This window comes from Enoplosus armatus, chromosome 8 (assembly GCF_043641665.1).
Source record: "Enoplosus armatus isolate fEnoArm2 chromosome 8, fEnoArm2.hap1, whole genome shotgun sequence".
In the NCBI taxonomy this organism is placed as follows: domain Eukaryota; kingdom Metazoa; phylum Chordata; class Actinopteri; order Centrarchiformes; family Enoplosidae; genus Enoplosus; species Enoplosus armatus.
In genome coordinates, this window is record NC_092187.1 from 12,516,090 (window position 1) to 12,539,425 (window position 23,336).

At 44.3% G+C, this 23,336-nt stretch overlaps 1 protein-coding gene across 2 annotated transcripts in view; it reads left to right on the forward strand.

Annotated features, from left to right (window-relative positions):
* huwe1 (HECT, UBA and WWE domain containing E3 ubiquitin protein ligase 1) overlaps positions 1-23,336 on the forward strand; it is a 34,350-nt gene that overhangs the window by 539 nt on the left and 10,475 nt on the right. For both annotated transcript variants that reach the window (XM_070911147.1, XM_070911148.1), the window contains exons 2-57: positions 253-351; positions 1,182-1,388; positions 1,520-1,672; positions 1,768-1,830; positions 1,998-2,075; positions 2,201-2,248; positions 2,338-2,506; positions 2,592-2,692; positions 2,934-3,084; positions 3,177-3,304; positions 3,397-3,537; positions 3,672-3,777; positions 3,924-4,031; positions 4,125-4,226; positions 4,394-4,474; positions 4,730-4,836; positions 5,552-5,729; positions 5,817-5,908; positions 5,992-6,194; positions 6,355-6,412; positions 7,356-7,532; positions 7,752-7,997; positions 8,477-8,610; positions 8,693-8,805; positions 8,889-9,071; positions 9,189-9,405; positions 9,500-9,622; positions 9,738-9,975; positions 10,475-10,822; positions 11,728-11,850; positions 11,946-12,041; positions 12,167-12,436; positions 12,947-13,099; positions 13,226-13,353; positions 13,490-13,571; positions 13,773-13,949; positions 14,087-14,638; positions 14,809-15,004; positions 15,160-15,327; positions 15,480-15,628; positions 15,718-15,784; positions 15,904-16,127; positions 16,234-16,445; positions 16,570-16,752; positions 18,534-18,706; positions 18,796-18,935; positions 19,151-19,226; positions 19,404-19,502; positions 19,624-19,751; positions 19,837-19,996; positions 20,190-20,418; positions 20,535-20,713; positions 20,803-20,892; positions 21,734-21,894; positions 22,015-22,057; positions 22,848-23,222. In XM_070911147.1, the coding sequence (XP_070767248.1) occupies positions 253-351; positions 1,182-1,388; positions 1,520-1,672; positions 1,768-1,830; positions 1,998-2,075; positions 2,201-2,248; positions 2,338-2,506; positions 2,592-2,692; positions 2,934-3,084; positions 3,177-3,304; positions 3,397-3,537; positions 3,672-3,777; positions 3,924-4,031; positions 4,125-4,226; positions 4,394-4,474; positions 4,730-4,836; positions 5,552-5,729; positions 5,817-5,908; positions 5,992-6,194; positions 6,355-6,412; positions 7,356-7,532; positions 7,752-7,997; positions 8,477-8,610; positions 8,693-8,805; positions 8,889-9,071; positions 9,189-9,405; positions 9,500-9,622; positions 9,738-9,975; positions 10,475-10,822; positions 11,728-11,850; positions 11,946-12,041; positions 12,167-12,436; positions 12,947-13,099; positions 13,226-13,353; positions 13,490-13,571; positions 13,773-13,949; positions 14,087-14,638; positions 14,809-15,004; positions 15,160-15,327; positions 15,480-15,628; positions 15,718-15,784; positions 15,904-16,127; positions 16,234-16,445; positions 16,570-16,752; positions 18,534-18,706; positions 18,796-18,935; positions 19,151-19,226; positions 19,404-19,502; positions 19,624-19,751; positions 19,837-19,996; positions 20,190-20,418; positions 20,535-20,713; positions 20,803-20,892; positions 21,734-21,894; positions 22,015-22,057; positions 22,848-23,222 (8,785 nt within the window). The remainder of the gene's footprint in view (positions 1-252; positions 352-1,181; positions 1,389-1,519; positions 1,673-1,767; positions 1,831-1,997; positions 2,076-2,200; positions 2,249-2,337; positions 2,507-2,591; positions 2,693-2,933; positions 3,085-3,176; positions 3,305-3,396; positions 3,538-3,671; positions 3,778-3,923; positions 4,032-4,124; positions 4,227-4,393; positions 4,475-4,729; positions 4,837-5,551; positions 5,730-5,816; positions 5,909-5,991; positions 6,195-6,354; positions 6,413-7,355; positions 7,533-7,751; positions 7,998-8,476; positions 8,611-8,692; positions 8,806-8,888; positions 9,072-9,188; positions 9,406-9,499; positions 9,623-9,737; positions 9,976-10,474; positions 10,823-11,727; positions 11,851-11,945; positions 12,042-12,166; positions 12,437-12,946; positions 13,100-13,225; positions 13,354-13,489; positions 13,572-13,772; positions 13,950-14,086; positions 14,639-14,808; positions 15,005-15,159; positions 15,328-15,479; positions 15,629-15,717; positions 15,785-15,903; positions 16,128-16,233; positions 16,446-16,569; positions 16,753-18,533; positions 18,707-18,795; positions 18,936-19,150; positions 19,227-19,403; positions 19,503-19,623; positions 19,752-19,836; positions 19,997-20,189; positions 20,419-20,534; positions 20,714-20,802; positions 20,893-21,733; positions 21,895-22,014; positions 22,058-22,847; positions 23,223-23,336) is intronic.

The following is a 23,336-nucleotide window of genomic DNA, read 5'->3' on the forward strand; positions in this document are numbered from 1 at the left end:
ATGGTAGACTTTGTGCAGTGACAATCTTCATTTAGAATGTGGTGATGGTTTCGCCCTTCCCCTAAGCAGTACAAAAATATTGCAGGGAAACATGGTTTCCCCCTACTGTGAGTTCACAGAAGAAATGCACATTCGGCATGTCACAACATTCTAAAGTGTGTTATACTGTCCTATACTGTGTTAGTAGAAAGCAGTCATAGGTTGTCTGTGCTCTGCTTTATTAACCATTTTGTGCTCATTCTGAACCTACAGCCTGCCGACTGCAGGATACTAATAGAGAAGCTCAAGGCATGCAGTGATGAGCAACTGCTGGTGGAACTGCAGCACATCAAGACCTGGAATATTGGCAAGGTAAGCCCCAAAGAAAAGACTGAGGGAGAGGCACCTCTCTGTCTTTTTTGTCACAACAGTATATCTGTTATGACAGGGTTCCCGCTGGTCAAGGATTGTGTGGAATATCATGGACGTAAGAGTTGTATTCCAGGAAGGATTCCAGTTGTATTCTGTTTCTGTTGTCTCACAATGAAATGAGTATGAAATAGTGATTTAATGGTGGCTCATCAATACTAAATGTTAGTCAGTAGTCAGTCTCAAGCACCTGCACCGCACATTGTTTTAAGATCTCAATGCCGTCTGACTAGATCAACATAAAAACAGATTATGACCACAGCTATGCTGTGTGATCAGCTCCAACGGAAAGCCTAAAAAAACAAAGAATGAAATGGGCAGCTCACAAGAACAGGTATGCATTGAGTGCAGAGAGTAGTGAAGCAAATGTGGATACTACCATGAATATGAACAGATTAAAAGTGTTCAGTCTCCAGGATGGTTTTTAGCAGTTTTGTTGGTACACTGTTCATGTGTCCCAACTGTAAAAACTTTTGACAGAAACCACTTGATACTATGTATGAACTAACAGAAACAAAACTAAACAACAACAAGCCAACGAAGAAATAAAATGTTGTCAATTGTATCTATGTTGTGAAGAGTCATGGCATTTCACAACAGGTTTACTTGAGGAAATCTGCCATATACTTGGATCGGAGTTGCCGTCATCCATCCCAAAATCTGTCTCATATTCAGAAAGCGGTGCCCCTGTTTTTGAGGAAAACTAAAAGGCCTTGGATACTTGCCCTTTACTTGATTGATCACTTAAAATTATTGTTGTCCATCTTCAACAGTGTGAGCTGTACCACTGGGTGGATCTGCTGGACCGCTTTGATGGCATTCTGTGTGATGCAGGCCAGACAGTGGAGAGTATGTCATGGCTACTGGTGTGTGACCGTCCCGACAACGGACAGCTCAAAGCCCTGCTTTTGGCAGTGCTCAACTTCACAGCCCTGCTCATTGAGTATAGCTTCTCTAGGCACCTGTACAGCTCCATAGAGGTAGGCTTGAACCTAGTACATTCTCAACCACCACTCTGCTTTTCTGGACTGTGTATGTGTCACAGAGGAAAAAGTAAAGCAGCTCACTAACTTTAACCCTGTTTTATCTACCACTCCCACCCCCTTTACAGCACTTAACCACCTTGTTAGCATCATGTGACATGCAGGTGGTCCTGTCCGTGCTGAACCTGCTCTATGTGTTCAGTAAGCGCTCCAACTACATCACAAGACTGGGATCTGACAAAAGGACGCCTCTATTGGCCCGTCTGCAACACCTGGCTGAGGTCTAGTGAAAGCTATTGTTTTCCTATTGCCATGATTCCAGCTGTCCCTCAAGAGAAAGAGCTGTATTGTTTAGTCTCTTTGTTCTTTTCTGTAGAGCTGGGGAGGAAAGGAGAATGGCTTTGGTCTGGCTGAGTGCTGCAGGGATCTGCTTATGACGGTAAGAATTTTACAGAGTAATGTTCAAGGACTGTCTCTGTCAACTACCTACAGCTATGGGACTAGTAATTTTATGTTTATAAATAAAGGCTGTCAAATGAGACTAATTAACCACTATTTATAAACAATGTTTTCTTACAATGCTGCCCCCCGTTGGCACATGAGCAGAAGTACCCCCCCAGTGCCACCACACTGCACTTTGAGTTTTACGCTGAACCAGGCCCTGAGGTCAAAGTAGAGAGGAAGGTAAAGACCGAGGCATTTCTTTATGCAATTATTATGTAATAAAAACTAAATATATTTTTAGAATATTATGTTGATGGCTCAACTTCTTCCTAAATCGTTCTGAACTCTTTCTATTTCCCCAGCAGACAAGTAGTAACACACTACACTATATTCACATCGAGCAGCTTGACAAGGTACAGTCAGATTAGAATTGTCATTAACAGTGAACTAATGGTATGTTGGGTTCTTCAGTTTACTCATCTCTGAAATCTGTCTGTCTCAGATTTCAGAAAGCCCATCTGAGATCATGGAGTCGCTGACGGTGATGTACAACATCCCTAAAGACAAGCAGACCCTGTTGTTCACACACATTCGACTAGCCCATGGTTTCTCAAATCACAAAAAGAGGTTGCAGGCTGTGCAGGCCCGACTACATGCCATCTCTATACTGGGTGAGTAGAAGCCTTCTTCCCAATATAAAGCGATAAAGGTTTCTTCTCCAAGTTTTAACTGCTGACTTTTAATGTTTCTTTGTAGTGTATTCAAATGCACTCCAAGAGTCAGCCAACAGTATTCTGTACAATGGCTTGATAGAGGAGCTGGTGGATGTTTTACAGATTACAGACAAACAGCTTGTGGTAAGAACCTAGTTTGCTTTTTCTGCTAAATCACTGTCATTCCACTGAATGCCTTTGTCGCAGTAGAACTGTATTTGTAACATTTACATTAGATCTTTTGCTGCTTTTGTTAGACCAAGATTACTTTCAGATGATCATAATGTGTGTATTCTCCACTGTGCAGAATGCAATGCAGAAGTATCATCAAGTCCCTTTTTAATTTTCGATTTTCTGAAATGCTGTATTTGTTTTTGTTCTTCAGGATATCAAGGCAGCATCTTTGCGCACTTTAACCTCGATTGTCCATTTGGAGAGGACACCCAAGCTTTCCAACATCATCGACTGCACTGGCACTGCCTCCTACCATGGCTTCTTGCCTGTGTTGGTGCGCAACTGTATACAAGCAATGATTGGTGAGAATGCGGCAAATACTTTTTGTGTAACAGTTTAGTGTGTGATTCACACAAAATTGAGCTTTGTTTAACTTTTGAATTCTATGTCCTAGATCCTCTGATGGAGCCCTACCCACACCAGTTTGCCACTGCACTCTTCTCATTCCTCTACCACTTGGCTAGCTATGATGCTGGAGGGGAAGCCCTGGTCTCCTGTGGCATGATGGAAGCCCTCCTGAAGGTATATCCTGATCCTACCAATATGTCATTAACAATCTTAGTTTTCTTTTTGAGAAACTTAAGTCTACCATTTTATTATCTTTTACTTTGTAGGTGATCAAGTTCCTGGGTGATGAGCAAGACCAGATCACCTTTGTAACGCGAGCAGTGCGGGTCGTGGACCTAATCACCAACCTTGACATGGCTGCCTTTCAGTCCCACAGCGGCCTTTCCATTTTCATCTGCAGGCTAGAGGTTGGTTATGCACTTTGCATTTCTTTATTCCTGACACAGCAGCTTTCAGCTACTGAGTCAGTGAAACTTCTGCCAAACCTCTGGACTCATTCATTCTTCTCTCCATCACTCTCTCAATCACTTTGTATATGTAGCACGAGGTGGACTTGTCAAGGAAAGAGTGCCCTTTTGTCATCAAGCCAAAGATCCAGAGGCCTAGTGCAGCTGTGGAGTCTGAGGACATGGACACAGACATGGAGAGTAAGTCACTATTCCTAAGATCTATGGAATGTTCAGAAACCTTCAGAAATTAATATCCATAAGGGAAGGCTGTTCATCAGTATTGCCAAGTTACAAAAAAACCCCCGGCTGTTGTATTGATTTGCCAACATTATGTGTTCTCACAGTGTCAGAAGTTGCCATGGAAAGCAGCCCTGGACCGTCCACATCTTCTGGTTCCAGACCAGAGGCGGACCACCGAGCACAGAGCAGTGCTGCTAATACGCCTCGTGCAGGTACACACAGCAAACACACACACTAAAAAAAAAAAAAAAAAATCACTCGTCACTATTGTACTTTATCATCACTACTACACTCTGTCTCTCTAGGCATGCAGTGTATCCCCCAGAGGGCGGCTCTGTTAAAGTCAATGCTAAATTTCTTGAAGAAAGCCATCCAGGACCCTGCCTTTTCTGATGGTATCCGCCATGGTGAGTCATTGTCATGTCTATAGATTAACTTGAGATCAAGGGCCTTGTACTAATCTTGTTTATACATGTTGAACAGATTCATAAATTGTTGCCTTAAGATCTATTCCATTCCATTCCGCAAATGTTGACCTTTAATCTGTGTATGTGCGCCCTCTTTTTCTCTCAAGTAATGGATGGGTCCTTGCCTACCTCACTCAAGCACATCATCAGTAATGCAGAATATTATGGCCCTTCACTGTTCCTCTTAGGTGAGTTCACAGTAGCGCTTCAGAAAAGCCCTTCCAAGTACTCCTCTGACTGAGCTAAGTGCTCTCACTTGATTTTAGAGATGCGCAGTTTATGTCATATTAAACTGTGTGTCAACTGGGAAAGGGAATTGAATGTGATGACATTTCACTGTTCGCTTTATTAATGTTAAAATGTCAAATTTGTTATTGTTTTGGATTCTGATTTCCTTTTTTTTTTTCTTTCCCCCGCCCTGCTCTTGCCTTTTGGGCTTGTAGCGACAGAGGTTGTGACGGTGTTTGTGTTCCAGGAGCCATCCCTGCTCTCCTCCCTGCAGGATAATGGTCTCACTGATGTCATGCTGCATGCCCTTCTCATCAAAGACGTGAGTTTCCAGCACTGCCCTTGTGTGCTGCATTTTTTCCCATCTCATCCTTTTTTTTTTCTTGTCTCTGACAGTTCATGACATTTCAATATTATCTATCTCGTTTTCTGTCATTGTCTCAGCACAATGACGTGTGCAGACATGTACTGAATTTAATATCTGAAATTGTTAGTCTTTCAGCCGTCTCCGTGCACAGTCAATAGATTAACCTTGTGCTGAGCTCTTTATTCGCTTTGGATATTTGTTGACTGTCATTAGAAAGGGGGTTGCCCTGTTCATAGGTCAGGTTTCAGACCTGTGGGTGTATTCATTAAATTGACATCACTATAAGCTTTAGTCTAAAACAGTTTTCACCCGGCGGTAACATCCACTCACCTCCAAATGGATCAAAACATACCTGAACCCACATGCCAGATGCTGAAAGGTTCAGTTTCTCCTTTTTAATGTAAAACAAGAGAGAGACTTAAAATATGAACATGCATTAGACAGAAATTGATCGTGCAAGGATAGCAATCTGATTCGACAACCCCCAATTTGTGTGGTCCACTGGCTGATCCAGGTAAGGTTTTGTTATGTTGTAGTGCAGGTCATAGAGTTTTATGAGTCTTTTGATGGGGAAAAGGGTAATAATTAGCTCATCTTGCTCACTTTCACCCTCTTCCGTCTGTTTTTTTGTTTTTTTTTGTTACTTTAATTGCATGTTCTTCTTTTTCAGGTTCCTGCTACCCGGGAGGTGTTGGGTTCTCTCCCCAATGTGTTCAGTGCCCTGTGCCTGAATGCAAGAGGCCTGCACTCCTTCGTTCAGTGCCAGCCGTTTGAGCGCCTCTTCAAAGTGCTTTTGTCCCCTGACTACCTGCCTGCCATGAGACGGCGACGCAGCTCCGACCCCTTGGGTGAGTTGGACTGTCTGGGCTGTGTTATTCAGATCGTGGCCTGTGGAACCTGCTTGAGTGGATGACATGTTCTGTGTTTTGCTTCAGGTGACACGGCATCCAACTTGGGCAGTGCTGTGGATGAGCTCATGAGGCACCAACCCACTTTGAAGACTGATGCTACTACTGCCATTATTAAGGTAGTGTACCTTGATTTACAAGCTCCATTTCAACTATCACCACATGATTTGGCAGGATAATTATAGCTAAATCTGTGTTACAGTTACTGGAGGAGATCTGCAACCTAGGTCGAGCCCCTGAGTACATTTGCCAGAAACCGTCTATCCAGAAAGCAGATGGCACTGTGGCGGTGCCCCCAGCACGCTCCAGCCACGCTGCTGAAGAAGCTTCAAGTGAGGATGAGGAGGAAGAGGAGGCCCTCCACACATTCAGCCAGCAGCAGGGGGAACCAGAGAGCAACAGACAGTCAGTGCCACTTGAACTGTATGACGCTGAGTTTATAACACAATAGAATAGAACAACAACTCTTTACAGACTTTGATTCTCTTTTTTTTTTTCAAGTCAATTGGCTAAATTTCAAATATTTTAGTTGGCAGTCATTTTGATGATGTTTGTGTTCTTGCAGGGTGGTGGGCACAGAGGAGCGGATACCCATTCCTCTAATGGATTATATTCTGAACGTGGTGAGTGTTGATTTTTTTGACAGTTTTAGTTTTGTGCTGGGTAGGGCTGCACAATTAATCGAATATTAATAGCGATCACGGCTTCCCACAATTAAATGAACATGATCTATTGCGATATTGGCGTTTAAAATGTGCACTCCGCTCATAAAAAAGTCTGCCGCATATCAAATTAAGCGCTTCCTAAACTAACACCCAGCTACCAGGGGCGATCGAGATGTTTTGGTTTCACTTTTGTGGTAGTCTCGCATAGCCAGACCCATCTCCACACTTTGTTTTAGCGTTGTACAAAAGTATAAGCTTTGCTTCTGGAGAGTTGTCAGCCTGTGCAGAAATGTCCTGGATATTGCGGCTGCAGTCCAGAGTAGAAGAGTAAAAAACAACAGAAAGCAGACGGGCAAAACGAAAGTCTGGAGGAGAAGTCGAAGAGCTAGTGCCTCGAAACGGATCATCATCCGTTGTTTGGAAGTATTTCGGGCAAGTGATGTTATGAACAAATCGTATGCAACGAGTGCAAAACACAAACTGCAGTGCAATGAATGCATGAGTACAACTTCGCTAACGTTACCTCACTGAATCCCCGTCCTTGTCCAGCATGAACTCAGACATCCATAACAGCGACGCTGTACAGCATCACTGTAAACAGTTTTGGAACAGTTTGTTTATATTTTGCTTCCAGAAGATGCACTGTGAATAAGGACCAGTCTTATTTTGATGCATGGAATTGAAAGAAGTGCTCTGTTTATTTGAATGTGAAAGTGCCATAAAATATTTTGTCTCTAAAATCAATGAATAATCTTGATCTCAACATTGATCAAAATAATCGTGAATATCATTTTGGCCATAATCGTGCAGCCCTAATGTTGGGTTAATATTTCAAGCTATAAAGCAGTGCTTCCCTAATTTCTGTGTTCACTCATTGATTTGCGATGCACATGTTTTCCAGATGAAGTTTGTGGAATCTATACTAAGCAACAACACCACAGACGACCACTGTCAGGAGTTTGTCACCCAGAAGGGGCTACTTCCTCTGGTTTCTATTCTGGGCCTGCCCAACTTGCCCATAGACTTCCCCACTTCAGCTGCCTGCCAAGCTGTAGCTGGTGTTTGCAAGTCCATATTGGTGAGCACAAAAGAAAATCGCTGTGATGATTTTTTTTCTTTATTGTATTTATTTATTTATCTGTAATGGCACACATTAAAATGAATGTGATGTTAAAGTGCCAGATTTAGTCAAAAGACTCTTTTAATCTGCAGTCCCTGGGCAACTTGATAAGAGGTAAAAGAATTTCAATGAATTTCGACTGAAGTGTTTTTTTTCCCCCTAAATTCTCCCCCTTAGACTCTCTCACATGAGCCTAAGGTACTTCAGGAGGGCCTGTGCCAACTGGACAGTATCCTGACATCTCTGGAGCCACTTCATCGACCAATTGAGGTGCCTGGTGGGTCTGTGCTTCTCAGAGAACTGGCTAACGCGGGCCACGTCACAGATGCCACGTTGTCAGCCCGTGCGACACCACTGCTACATGCTCTTACCGCAGCGCATGCCTACATCCTCATGTTTGTCCACACTTGCAGAGTAGGACAGGTAAATATGGATGTATTTTCTTAACAAACAGATTTGACACCCTATTGTCGCCCTATTTTGTTAACCTAAAATCACTTGATTACACAAAGTTCTCTGTTCATCGTATTATGTGATTTCTAGAGCAAGCAAGCAGTTATTTTGTGTTTATGTTTTTGTACTTAAAGGCTCCCTGTAGAGTTTTAGACCTCTGGTAGCATGTGTTGGTCCCTGATTTGTTTATCTTGTACATGCGTACAAGGACACACATGCACGTGTGCATGGGTGAGGGTGTGACATTCCTGCCAATGGTTTCACTCTATTCAAGTGATCAAAGGTGGCGGTAATGCGCCATGAATCGCAGCAATGTGCCAGATGAGATAACCAGTTGATGATTACCAAGAATAATATTTATTTTTCAAGCTATAGAGGGGTTCTTCAAATTTGTTGCCATTTTAGAATGCTTCAGCAGATCTGAATGTTTCTTTTCTCTTTCTAAACAGAGTGAGATCAGAGCTATCTCAGTCAACCAGTGGGGCTCCCAGCTGGGCTTGAGTGTTCTCAACAAGCTCAGTCAGCTCTACTGCTCTTTGGTATGGGAGAGCACCGTGCTGCTGTCCCTTTGCACGCCTAACAGGTAAATGTCTTATCCTTTAACCCCTTTATTTTAACTGTGCTGTCAGCTGTAACCCTCTGACACATCTTGCCTGTGCCTCCAGCCTGCCTCCAGGATGTGAGTTTGGCCAGGCTGACATGCAGAAACTGGTGCCCAAAGAGGAGAAGCCATCTGGCAGCACTGCAGCAACCACAGCCTCTGGCTCCAGGAGAACTGGTAATATAACCATTCTAACTTTGTTCATTGAAAAGCACCTGGAACAACCTCTAACAACTTCAATCTCCTCTACCCTTATCTAGCAGATTCTGAGGCAGTGTCTGTGGATTCATCTGCTGGTGGACTGTTGGAAGGCATGGGTCTTGATGGGGACACCTTGGCTCCCATGGAGACGGACGAACCCACTGCAACGGACCCTAAGGCCAAGTCCAAACTTACCCCAGCTATGGCCACTCGGATAAAACAGATTAAACCGCTACTCTCTGGTGAGATAATTGTCTGTTACTATTTAAAGATCTATTTTTTTAACGGCAAAATGTCTTAAATTGCCTTAAATCCCCACCAATCTATGGTCTCTCACTAACCTACTTGTGTCTTTCCAGCTTCATCTCGACTAGGTAGGGCTCTGGCTGAGCTCTTTGGCTTGCTGGTGAAGCTTTGTGTGGGCTCTCCAGTGCGCCAACGCCGCTCCCACCATGCCACAAGCACAGGTACTACCCCCACACCTGCTGCCCGGGCCACAGCCTCTGCCCTCACGAAGCTCCTCACCAAGGGTCTGAGTTGGCAGCCCCCACCCTACACACCCACTCCTCGGTTTAGGTAAGAGCAGACTACCCCTTCCACTGTTTGCCATTGTTAATATGTGCGTTGCACACAGAGGTGATATGAAGTGTTGTTGTTTTTTGTCTGGCAGGCTGACTTTCTTCATCTGCTCAGTGGGATTTACATCTCCCATGCTGTTTGATGAGAGGAAGTACCCCTACCACCTCATGCTGCAAAAGTTCTTCTGCTCTGGGGGGCATGATGCCTTATTTGAGTAAGTCCCACTGTACGCAGTGACAAAGCAAGATCAAAGTTTGCTTGCTAATATCCATAATATTGTAGGTTCTATGTTAAACAGGAATGTTATTGGTTGTGTTGCTTTTGTGCAGGACATTTAACTGGGCCCTGTCAATGGGTGGAAAGGTGCCTGTGTCTGAGGGTCTGGAGCATACTGATCTACCAGATGGGACAGGGGAGTTCCTGGATGCCTGGTTAATGCTGGTGGAGAAGATGGTGAACCCAAGCACTGTGCTGGACTCGCCCCATTCCCTGCCAGCTAAAATGCCTGGAGTCACCCCCACCATGCCACAGTTCAGTGCCCTTCGGTTCCTCATAGTCACCCAGAAGGTCAGTATTCACTAACTATAGAATTCAAATGAGACTGTTGCTGCCTTCAGATAAAACTTGTGAGTTTGTGTTTTCAACATGGGAAGTCAGTTATGTTATGCGTGACATTCAAGTGGTTAAACTTGTGAGAACGCAGTTGCCGGGCAAAGGAGAAAAGATGGACGCTGTGAGATTTCTTCCTGCTCTCTTTTCAAAAATAGTTGTTCTCTGTTGCATTTCTGCATTTTAATAACATGTTGAGGAACAAGACGGGTAAGCAACGAACCTCCATGATCTCTGCAACCATTAAAATACCACAAGTTATGAATAACACAGCAGTAGTTAATTCAATTGGACTCCTTGTGAACAACCCTAACCCTGTAAACATGACCATGTTAAGGTGCATCATACTGTATATCTGTATATATAGCCTTGAGGTGTATGAGTATTGGGTGAGAGATTTGCCATGAAATGTATGTTGGTATTTTATTATTATTAACACAGTCTCTCCTTCATCCAGGCTGCATTCAGCTGCATCCGCAGTCTGTGGAATAGGAAGCCGCTGAAGGTGTATGGAGGCAGGATGGCTGAATCCATGCTGGCCATCCTCTGCCACATCCTGAGAGGGGAGCCTGTTATCCAGGAGCGCCTGGCCAAGGAGAGAGAGGGCACAGTGCGCCCGGATGACGAGGGGGCCTCCACTGGTTCTTTGGGACCCAGCGTTGCCCCTGGAGCATCTACAACAAGTGGAGAGGCACCAGCACCGACTGGAACAACACCTGGAGCGCCAGCAGGAGGATCAGCTGATGATTCAACCAATTCTACCCCCCGCCGTGAGCCACAGGTTAACCAGGCTCAGCTTACACAGGTATGTGGGGAAGCTCCCTGACTCTCGGTTGATTTTTTTTGATGTCACTTGTTTCTTTTTATCACTGTTAGAATATTGTTTGTACACACTTTGTCATAATACTGGGCTTTCATCTTTGGGATAATAGTCCAGGAATGACTGGGAACAAATTGTGTGTCTTTATTAATTTCTTACTTCTTTTTTTTTTCCCTTAAATTGTGTGGTATTGTTTGTAGTTTGACAGCTTTTTCTTCCTGCCAGCTGTAGTTTGTTCCTGCAGCCTTGTCAGTGTTTTCAGCTTGCTGTGCCACTGCTGCAGGCGGTTTTGACAGCATAGGTTGACTGTATGAAACAGAGGTGCTGTGTTTACCGATCATTTACTGCATGCACTGAATCCTGGGCCACCGTTTGTTTTATAACAGGGAATATGCAGAGGGAGAGAGAGGCACGAACAGGTCCGCCAGCAGCATCTCCAGCAGGTATAAGAGCCATCAGGGAAAGGGGTAGAAATTAAGAGGAAAGGTGGAGAGGGAGGGAGTAAAGAATAGAGAGAGGTTGGAGAGGTAGGACTGATTTAACAAGAAGAACGAGAGAGGAATTTGGACCAGATTATTGGGATTCATACCCTTTTGAGGCAGATTATCAGGATAGTGTTGCTAAGGAAAAAAAGTTTGATTAGGTGTTTTAGAGAGGTTGTGTGAACTCATTATTCAAAAAAGAAGAGAAGACGAGGAGTAAGTGGAAGAATGTCTCGTCTGCCTTCATAATGATAGCATGTGTCTTTGACTTTCCCTCACTATTTGACATTTTTCAGTCATCATTTGAGCCTCATACCCCCCCCCCCGTCTTTTTATTTCCCCTTCGTTCATGACACCATCTCTGTTTACTCTTGTAAAAATACTTCATCTTTTTGTGTGGCGTTTTAGCTGATGGATATGGGTTTCTCAAGAGAGCACGCCATGGAGGCTCTACTGAACACCAGCACCATGGAGCAGGCCACGGAGTACCTTCTTACGCACCCTCCTCCACTTCTTGGTGGAGCAGTTAGAGTAAGGCTTCATAGACTGAAACAAGCATGTACTTCCATTCTTTGTAACTTTCATAAGATTCAGGCAGCTGACATCGTTGCCCTTGCTCCATCTAGGACCTGTCTATGTCTGAAGAGGACCAGATGATGAGGGCGATTGCCATGTCACTCGGGCAAGAGGTCAGCATGGAGCAGCGCTCTGACTCTCCTGAGGTGCGTCGCTGCTCAAGGACATGGAAAAAACATTTCACTCTCATCTGTGTTAAATGAAACCTCATAAATTAATAACTTACCGTTTAGCTGAGCAGCTGTTGAGATTATTTCTGCGTCTGCTTCAGGAAGCAGCACGTCGGCGTGAGGAAGAGGACAGGAGAGCCAGGGAGCGGGCAGAGGAGGAGGAGGCCCGCTGCTTAGAGCGCTTCATGGAGGCCGAGCCGCTGGACCCCAAGGAACTACATTCCTTCACTGACTCCATGCTGCCCGGCTGCTTCCATCTTCTGGATGAGCTGCCTGACACAGTCTACCGACTCTGTGACCTGCTGATGACTGCCATTAAGAGGAGTGGCCCGGAGTACAGAGATCTCATCCTCGGCCAGGTTGTCCACCAGGTCAGTGGATAAATGCATGTTTGCGTTGCAATCTGTTCTCAAGAGCCTACTATACATGTATGTTCAGAGTTAAGATCCAATGATTTAGGGGGCTGTAGAAGAGGTTTGAGTTCATTCCTTTTTTATGTTTCCAATTTCCTGTTGTATGGCTGATGTCTGCAGTTGAGGCAGTGGCTTTACAACCTTGGTAGAACACATTTACTATAATTATTCTTTTTGAAAGCTCAAATATCAGATCGACAGTCGTCAGATTTGTGTTCAGTTGAATACAATTTGTCTTTGTAATTGATTGTTGGGCATTTCAGGGTAAATGCGCAAGTACCTAACATATCTTGAATGCAAAAATGCTGCTCTGTAAGCTATCATGTACGTTTGTGTTTTATCATTCATTACATTTTACCATGAAAACATCTTTAAAAATCATCTTTAAAGCAGTGAGCTATTAGTAAGTCTTGACAATAGAAGCACAACATTCTTGTACCAGCCTGATTGTGTTCATGTTGTGTGTAGGTGTGGGAGGCAGCAGACGTGCTGATCAAGGCGGCTGAGCCTCTGACTACCAGTGACACAAAGACGGTGTCTGAGTGGACCAGACAGATGGCCACACTGCCCCAGGCCTCCAAGCTGGCAACACGAATTCTGTTGCTCACATTGCTCTTTGAGGTAACAGAAACACACTTGTTGAAAATTCTTGCCTTTTTTAAAGTGTTCAATCATCGAGGATTTTTTTTTCTTTCATTGTTTATCTACACATCCCGAACAATCATTTGTTGGTTTCTCTTTCGGAAGGAACTGAAGCTGTTGGGTGCCAGAGTGGTGGAGAACAGTGGGATTCTTGATTTGCTGATTAAACTGCTTGAGGTTGTGCAGCCCTGTCTACAGGCTGCAAAAGAGCAGAAAGACATCCAGACACCAAAGTGAGTTTTGCACAGCTCTACACACTTGTCTTTACTTGCAAATGTTGCACCAGCTTTTCATCATCAAAGCCCCTAATGTGTGTGTTTGTGTTAAAAATGTATATTTACTATATGAAATGACTTCCTTTTTCTGCAGATGGATCACACCAGTACTGTTGATCATTGACTTCTATGAGAAGATGGCGGTCTCTTCAAAGCGCAGAGAACAAATGAACAAGGTAGATACAACAAAGCCACAGATACAGATTACGATAGTAAAGTTATATACTTAAATAGGTATGCCAACCATGTCAAGTTTGTAATGCATTTTTTTGTCAAGAGTTATTGAATGAACTGTGTGCATTACATTGTAAGGTGTTGGTGTTATTCCGTGCACCCCTTTTGTACAATTACTGAGTTCTCTTTTGCTCTGCCTTTAGTATCTGCAACCCAATGGGAATAACTGGCGATGGTTTGATGACCGCTCAGGCCGTTGGTGCAGTTACAGTGCATCAAACAACAGTACTATTGACTCGGCATGGAGGGCTGGGGAGAGCAGTGTCCGCTTCACAGCTGGACGCCGGAGATACACTGTGCAGTTTAACACCATGGTGCAGGTATACACAAACACTTAAACATCTTTCTCCATTGCCAGATAATACCCGAAAACTACTACAATCCATGGACTAATTTTATGGTTGGTTGTTTGTAGAGTTGCTGGGTTCCTTTGTTTGATCCTTTGTTTGTCCGGCAGGTAAACGAAGAGACTGGTAACAGGAGGCCAGTGATGTTGACTGTCCAGAGAGTGCCTCGCATGCCCAAGCCTGCCAAGCCTGGTAGCATCACTGACTCAGAGAGAGAAGAGGGAGACAGGAGCAAAGTGGAGGAAACCCATACTGACCTGGACTCGGGGGCAGCAGTGGAGATGAGTGCTCCTAAGGATGATTCCAGCCAGCTGAAGGAGACCACGTCTGGTCCGTCATCTTCCCTGGAGCCTGATTACTCTCAGGGCACCGATATTGTTGTGCAAGGTCTGACTGAGGACATGACCACTGTTCTTATTCGTGCCTGTGTCAGCATGATTAGTGTTCCTGTGGACCCAGACACCCTCCACGCCACATTGCGTCTCTGTTTGCGCCTTACGCGCAATCACCACTATGCTATGATGTTTGCTGAACTGAAGAGCACACGGATGATTCTGGGGTTGACGCAGAGCTCCGGCTTCAATGGATTCACCCCGCTTGTTACTCTGCTGTTCAGACACATCATAGAAGATCCGGCCACGCTGCGGCACACCATGGAGAAGGTTAGAGTCTATTCTCATACTGTTTAAGTGGAGCTCACAGTATATGAAGATACTGTCAGCTAGTTGTGTTGCATTACCAATTTGTTTTTGCTAAATATGGCATTTCCTGAATAATACTTCTAAGTTCTGTTGATACCATAAACAAATTCTTTAACAATCTATTGCCATAGGTGGTGAGGTCAGCTGTGACAAGCGGAGCAGGTAGCACCACCTCAGGGGTGGTGTCCGGCAGCCTTGGTTCCAGAGAAATCAATTATATCCTTCGCGTCCTGGGCCCTGCCGCCTGCCGTAACCCTGAGTGCTTCGCTGAAACTGCCAGCAATTGTGTCCGCATTGCTCTGCCTGCTCCCCGTGGAGCTGGCACAGGTGAGTGTGCAAGCTTTTCTATGTAGGTGTGGTCACTTTTGATGAGATTTGAGGTCACTAGAATTGTAAATTGGTTTGACAGATTTGTTTAGCTAAGTGTCATGTCTAAATTTCTTAAACCCTAATAAGCTCATACCTTTCTTTTTTTTCTATAGCCTCTGATGATGAGTTTGAGAACCTTCGAATTAAGGGGCCCAATGCTGTGCAGCTTGTAAAGACTACTCCTCTGAAACTGTCACCCTTACCACCTATCCCTGACACTATCAAGGAGGTCATCTATGACATGCTCAATGCTTTGGCTGCCTACCATGCACCTGAAGAACGTAAGACATGTTAAGAACCTGACAACTATCTATTTGAAGGGTGTGTATGTAATTTTAATGGAAATAGTCATCTGAACATTTCAGCTAAGTGCCTGTTTCTTTTGTCTGTGTGTGTGTGTGTGTGTGTGTGTGTGTGGGTGTGTGTGGCACAGCTGAGCGCCCAGAGGAACGTGCAGCAGCGGTACCTGGTGGTCAAGACCTGTGCCAGATATTGCAGGATGTTGGGGATGACGTTTACCAGCAGTACAGACTCACCCGGCAAGGCAGTGACTTTGACTCCCAGTCTGCATTCCATATCAATGTGAGTGTCAATGACGAAGTTGTCCTGTATTGAAACACAAAATGTGCCATCTCCTCAGTTAGTAATAGAGCCCTGTCTCTTCTTCTCAGACTCAAGTGTTTTCTGCTGATGGAGGTGTGGCTGAGTCTTCCCAGTCTGGCACACCACAAGGAGAAGGTGAGACTAAAAGGGAACATATGCACATATCAGATACACTGTGCTTTGCCATAAACAACACAACAATGTCATTGGAGACGACAGTGTATCCCATCATTTTGTTATGCTAACTTCCTCAGCTTCCACTCCAGAAGAGATGCGGGAGGAAAAGAAAGAACAGGAGGGAGAGAAGAGTACCAGCTCAGAGGAGGGTAAAGCAGCTAAGGTAAAGGCGAGCAAGCCTCTAATGCCTACCTCCACCATTCTGAGACTGCTGGCTGAACTGGTGCGCTCCTACGTGGGCATCGCCACACTAATCGCCTCCTACTGCTACACTGCTGGACAGTCTGAGCTCATTAAGGAGGTGGGTAATTAAACAAAACCTTGTCAGCCTTTCACACTTCACTATTGTCATGCCTTTACTATAATTTTTTTCTCTGATCTGCTTTAACCTTTTTGTATCCCAACAGGATTGTAGTGTTCTAGCCTTTGTGCTCGATCACTTGCTGCCCCACACCCAGAATTCAGAGGACAAGGACACCCCAGCCTTGGCACGTCTCTTCCTTGCCAGCCTGGCAGCTGCCGGCACAGGCACTGATGCCCAGGTGGCCCTGGTCAATGAGGTGAAGGCTGCCCTCAGTCGAGCACTAGCAATGGCAGAAGGTGCTGAAAAACATGCCAGGTAAGCAGCATTAAAAATCAGTAAACCAACCTGATTGATACTATGACCCTTAGTTGATTTAATAACTTATATGGATCTGTACCATAATCCCATTCTCACTCATTGTCCTTATATTATTTCATAGGCTTCAGGCAGTGATGTGCATCATCAGCACCATCATGGAATCATGTCCCTCCACGTCCAGTTTCTATAGCACAGCAGCGGCCAAAACCCAGCACAATGGCATGAACAATATCATAAGGCTCTTTCTTAAGAAAGGACTGGTCAACGACTTGGCCCGTGTACCTCACAGCTTGGATTTGTCCAGGTATGTTATTACACCATATTCATTTAATTTTGCAATTTCGATGGTAATAGACCTGAGGCCTGTCCTACGAAGCAAGTTCAACATACCCAGGATATCGTTTCATTAACTGGCTTCACTAAGCCTAACAACTGCGATCTCACTAAGCGGTCACACGACGGTGGTTATCAACTCATCAAGTCAACCCAGGGTTTCCCAATCTAGCCACGAGTGTGTTCATGTGAAAGGGGCGGGATTTGCGGCATCTGACCAATCACAAACATAGACAAGTCTACTGGCAGCAGAGCGGCATATTTTACAAATGAAGAGCAAACTATAATATTAGACAAACGCAAAGAAGTTAAACACATCATCAAGGCTAAAAGCAACACAGCTGCCAAATGCAGGAAGGACAGGTGGCAAAAAAATCCCCACTGTGTGAATGCATAAGACTTCTAATATCACTGTCCCATCATTTGGGCGCGAGCAGATCTGACTATAATTACATTTGTATATTCCATTAAATTAACGTGTTGCTTAGATGTATTAAGGCGTGTTTGACAGTTTTAATCTTATTCTTTCAGCTGCAACCCCAGTGTTTCAAACGGACTTGGGATAAAACATAAATATAAAAACATAATTCAAGGCAATGAGTAGGCTTACTTTCATATTTTATAAGTACAACAAGTACAAGGCTTTAGTGCTTCCATCAGTCTCTGCTGTAGGATGATACCAGTATACAAAAGCACAATAAAATGCATGCATAAGTCATTCCCTCTGACCAGAATCTATCTATCTATCTTTCATATAAAACACCGTCAGGTAAAGTCCAAGGGCTTTGCCAGTCTCTGAACACTCTGCCCTCCTTAAGAGACCCTCTCACGATCCGCCCCCTGAGCTCTACGGGATCATCTATGATTGGTGATGCCGTTTTTTTCAACATAATTGATTGGTCACTAGGCGGTGCTTTTTATTGATCTGATATCTCAAACATAACCTGCTCCGTTTGCAGCACAAGTTACCATGGTGATTTACCCTGGTAAGAAGTGAACCACTGTTGTAACCCTGAAAACCCAGAGTTAATCCTGAAGTTACCTCGCTAACTTCAAATTCGGCTGCGTAGCACAGGCCTCGGGGGCCTGCATTAGAAAGTGTGATATTTGGATTAGTGTGTTAAGAGCCCTGTGGAGTTTTCTTGTAAACAAATACAAGTTATGTTTAAATTCAGTGTTACTCACCAAAACACACTGTGTATATTCTTCCCCATAAAACATTTGCAAAGTTTTTTAAATCCTGCATTGTTTGCATCCATGTTTACAAGCTTTCAGTCTGCTTCTTCCCTGTCTTCGTCTGAGTATTGCTGCAAGTCTTGGCATGTTACTGCCACCTGTTGATCAGGAATAGTGTGACACCCTTGGGTGAACTGTGTATTGCGTCACCAGTGTGTGCGCTGTTGTGCGTAGGATAAACAACCAACTTAAAGGAAAACCGCTCCATAGCACTAGAGGAGGTCTAAAACTCCACAACCTTTGGGGTTTAACCCAGGCTTTTTTGAAGCTGGCTCAATTTAAACTTGGATAGATTACCACAGCAACCTAAACCCAGGGCTGACAGAGCCAGTTGGCAACCCTGGCTGTCCTGGATCGCCAATTTTAAGCCTAGTAAACAAAAAAATAGCGTGACAAAGTTGAGCTTGCGTGTTTAGTTCTTTATCAGAATCAACTTGGCTTTGCTAAAAAAAATCATATTTAAGCTGCATAAAATCAGTATAAAATCACATTCTTCCTTAACATCATTTCTTTTAGTCCCAACATGGCCAACACAGTGAATGCTGCCCTGAAGCCTCTGGAGACTCTGTCCCGCATTGTTAACCAACCCAGCAGTCTGTTTGGGGGCAAAGGAGGCTCCAGCAAGAACAAGGCTGAACATGACACCGTGGGCACTGCCAGAGACAGCAACAGCAACACTCAGGACCAGGGTATACACATAAGTCAGATGAGACACTTCAATACTCCACATCCAGTCAATCCAAATATGTTTGTTACTGATGTGCGGCATCTATTCCAGGAGAGTCTGGTGAGGCAGAGCCAGTGGAGGGCAACCACAGGGTACAGGGAACAGACAGCGACCTGATGGATGGTGAGACAGAAGGAGACACGGTGGTCATTGCTGGTCAGCCAGAGGTTCTCAGCACACAGGCTATGCAGGTGATTGACACATTACATGCAATATTCAAATAGTATTTCACCACATAATCTCATCTGTAACATCTATAATGAATAGCCATAACATGAAAGTGTTTTTTACTGATGGTAGGTAATTCAGCTCCAAGGTGTTACGCCCATTTCTCCGCTCTATTTCACCACTTGGTGGTGTATCTATGGCTGACATAGCGTTTGTATGTCATTTCCTGTACTTGTAGGTCGAGAATGAGTTGGTTGATCTGATTGATGAGCTGCTGGAAAGAGATGCTGGCACTGTCAACAGCACAATTATAGGTAAGACACTGGATTCATATGGGAGGGGGCATTGAGGGGATGGATTGGAATCACAGCTCCCTTTTTTTAATTTTATGATTTTTATGATGTCTGATTGAGTGCAGGTACTCCTTGTATTGCGAACAGGCAAGGAAACCCAGAACTGGTGTATCATTTGTTGTCTGTTCTGTCTATCAGTGGGACGCAGCGGTGAAGATGAATCGCAAGAGGATGTGTTGATGGATGAAGCCCCCTCCAATATTAGTCAGACATCCACTCTTCAGGCAAACCGGGAAGGTAAGACATTGGCACATCAGAGCGTTGTGTGTTTTATGATGGTAAATAACCTCGCAATTAGTGTTGATGCCTTCTCAGTTTTTAAGATCTTGTGAAGCTGTGTGTTTCCATCTTCCGTCAGACTCAATGAACATCTTGGAACCCGAGGATGAGGAGCACACACAGGAGGAAGATTCTAGTGGCAGCAATGATGATGAAGACAGCCAGGATGAAGAGGAGGAGGAGGAAGAAGAGGAGGAGGAGGACCAGGTATGGATTAATGCAGTGATGTTCAGCAAACAAGTCTTGATTTGTTGCTTGTCCTAAAGACTCATGGCTGCTACTTTTCCTCAAGGATGACGAAGAAGGAGATGAGGATGATGATGATGAAGGTTCAGAGATGGAGTTGGATGAGGACTTCCCTGACATCAATGCCGCACCACACATCCGCTTCGAAAGGTTTGACAGGGATGATGACCTCATCATAGAGTTTGACAACATGTTCTCCAACAACGGTAAGCAGGATAATTTATTACTAACAATTACGAAGGTCGAATGTATTGTTTATAGGAAATAAATTAGCAGGGTTACAAGCAAACAACAGATGATTCAGAAAATTAATTTAGCTTTATTTTTCTTATTACTTGGGGTTGTGCCAGAGCTGTCCCCCTAATGTCTGCCTATTGTTTTCTGTTGTTTTTCCATCAGCTGACATCCCTCCCTCCCCAGGCAACATCCCCAGCTCCCACCCACTGATGGTGCGCCACGCTGACCATGGTTCCCTCACCCTTGGCGTGGCAGGCACTAGCAGCCGCCTGGCACAGGGCATGGGTCGCAGCCAGCGAACACTGCGCCAGCTCACTGCCAACAGTGGACACACCATCCATGTCCACTACCCTGGCAATCGCCAGCCCAACCCTCCGCTCATCTTGCAAAGGTGAGGACATGTTTTTTTGGTGGCTGTGTTAAACAACACATCTGTTACGCCACCATTCTTTGTTTCAATGATAATGCTAATCAAAACATATGTTCCTCCTCTACTCCCTTTTTTAGATTGTTAGGCCCCAGTGCTGCAGCAGACATTTTACAGCTGTCCAGCTCTCTGCCTCTGCAATCTCGTGGTCGTGCCCGCCTTTTGGTCGGAAATGAGGATGTGCACATCATTGCTCGCTCTGATGATGAGTTGTTGGATGACTTTTTCCATGAGCAGAGCAGTACTGGGGGACAAGCAGGTGATAATTACTATGGGTTGTCCTCAATTTAACAGTCTATTGGTTTAGTATTAGCCTGAATTCCTAACATGTATGTTCTGTCTCTTTAGGCACCCTCTCTAGTATTCCCACTGCCTTAACTAGATGGACAGATGAGTGTAAAGTGCTGGATGCTGAGAGTATGCACGACTGTGTAGCAGGTAGGTTGGTCTTGGACTGGAGATAAATTGGATCATTTTATCATGAAAACTTTTTTTATGACTGAGTACCTCAATGCTAATGATGTGACAACATTATGTGGATGGCTATTGGTGCTTTCAGAAAATATTTACATTTTTGAGAGGTTGATCACCAATACTTTGGACGTGATGGCCAAGTAGTTAAAAGAAGAAGCTGTAGACACTACGATACGACAGTAGTTTGACCACGTTTTCATTGGCCATGATTACATCTTATTTGGAGTCTCATTTGTTGATAATGAAATCTTGTAATGACCTGATGAAGGTTGCGTGACCAAAAGCATGGCTATTTAATAAAGTGGGAGACATCACTGAGTTCAGCATGCAGACATTTCTATGTATACTAAATAGTAAAACATTAAAGTAATTCAGACAGTCTGTCAATCCAAGTACTTCACTAAAAAGCTGATCCTCGGAGTCCAACAACTTTTCTTAGAAAACCCAAAGCATGACAACTCTTGCAGTGTATAGTGGTTTGGTTTGTTGCATATTTATGCTCTTCGTTGGTCTAATTTGTTAGTACCATCACTGTTCACCTTAATTTGGGTGACAATGCGGAAAGAGGCAAGGGTGGGGATTAAGAAAGAGAAAATCATTATGAGTGAATATGATTTTAATCCCACATTAACCTGTAATTTCTTTCCAATTTATGACTGCTATATTGTTTTTCCTGATTTAAATCAATGTGCCAGGCTTAACGTCTTATGCTAAAGTGGCATTAATTGGACTTGGTGACTTGTTGCACCTTTTTAAGTTAAAGCTACAACCAAGGAGGAATTCTAACGTGTGTGTCTTCTTTCAGTGGTGAAGGTGCCTATCCTGCAGCACCTGGAGAGTCTGCGAGATGAGGAACTGGAAGAGCGTAGGGAGAAGAGGAGGAGGCAGCTGGCTGAGGAGGAGGAGTCTAAGCAGAATGAGAGGAGGGCCTCTGGAGCAGAACAGGCCAGGGAACAGAGCCTGCAGGTTGGCAAATAATACACGTTTGTTGGCTGTGTAGGAGGAGGAATTTTCAAACGTTGAAGTGCATGCATCTTTTGGCATTTTTATCCCCCGTTTTCTAATGTCAACTGTTTTTGTCCATAGGGTTCTGGATTGGGGACAGTTAATGGTGCAGAGAACACTGCAGGTATTGACATTTGAATAGATTTTGTTTTTGTTTTTGTCTAAATGTTAAAATTCTCGGGAATGGACACGTCTCAGTGATGGGCACCTAGAGACAAGGAGCCAGCAGAGCGTGCTGTGGGATGAGGTAGTAGTTTGTATAGTTTTAGGATCACACCAGATCTGGGAGATAACTATACAGTCTACTGTCTTTCTTATGGCAACGCTATACCAGCTCGACATCTTCATCTGCTTCAAAGGAGATCCACTCTTAACTGGCAAATGGCTCAGATAATTATCAAATTGAAAATGACATAATATGATCTGCATTGCTGTCTTATTAATCACCAATTCCACATATTTACAGTACATCTCTGGAGTACCATGTTTCCCACATGTATCTTGTATTCATTGCGTTTTTCTGCAGCAGGCTGTGCTGTGGTGAGGTAGTAAGTTGTGTTGTTGTTGGGGATCAGGATTGTGCACCCCTTTCAGGAGATAACTATACAACTTACTGCCTTCCTCAGCGGAGGCCCTTGGCATCTATGTGGAAAATGATCACTATATCACTAACTAATCACCATATTGCTATTTTAGTTCTGTTGTTGTGTGCTTGTTTTGAGCTCTCTTCTTTTGAGCAGTAGTCATCTTGAAAGGGTTTGGAAACAATTTCACAGTTTTGGCTGCAATTGTGTAAAGGGAAAGTGTTTTCTACAATTGTAAGTTAGGAGGAAGTGTTTTTTTCACAATCAAGAATGCATAAAAAATGTCCAATGTCCATGTCTTCACATAAGTTTTCTCTCTGAATATTTCAGAGGGTGAGCAGGCTCAGGGTGGTACAGTGTCATGTCTGGACCCACCCAGGGTCTCAGAGGGCTTCCTCACTGCTCCCCCATCTGGAGAGGTCACTCCCACCACACCTGCTCCTCATGAACAGGCCCTAGTCTCCCTGGAGACTGCGATCAGTCAGCAGGTTCACCAACCAATTGCTGACCTTCTACTTGCTGAGTCACATGCCAGCTCACTGGCTGCTCTGGCGGGGGCAGGCCTTCCACCCTTGTCGGCAGCTGACAGGCCGAACAGTGAAGCGGAGGCATCTCAGATGGAAATGTCCCCGGCACCCACAATCGGTGAGAGAGTCGGAGGAGGTGGTGGTGGAGGAGGAGGAACGTTGGATGAAGGCAGGGAAGGTAGACTAACTTTGAAAACTCTCTTTATACAGACTGGCCAACAGTAAGGACACACATCTGTAATGTAAATTATGTTGTAGACTGTGCTTGTAGCTGTGCTAATACTGTGAAATA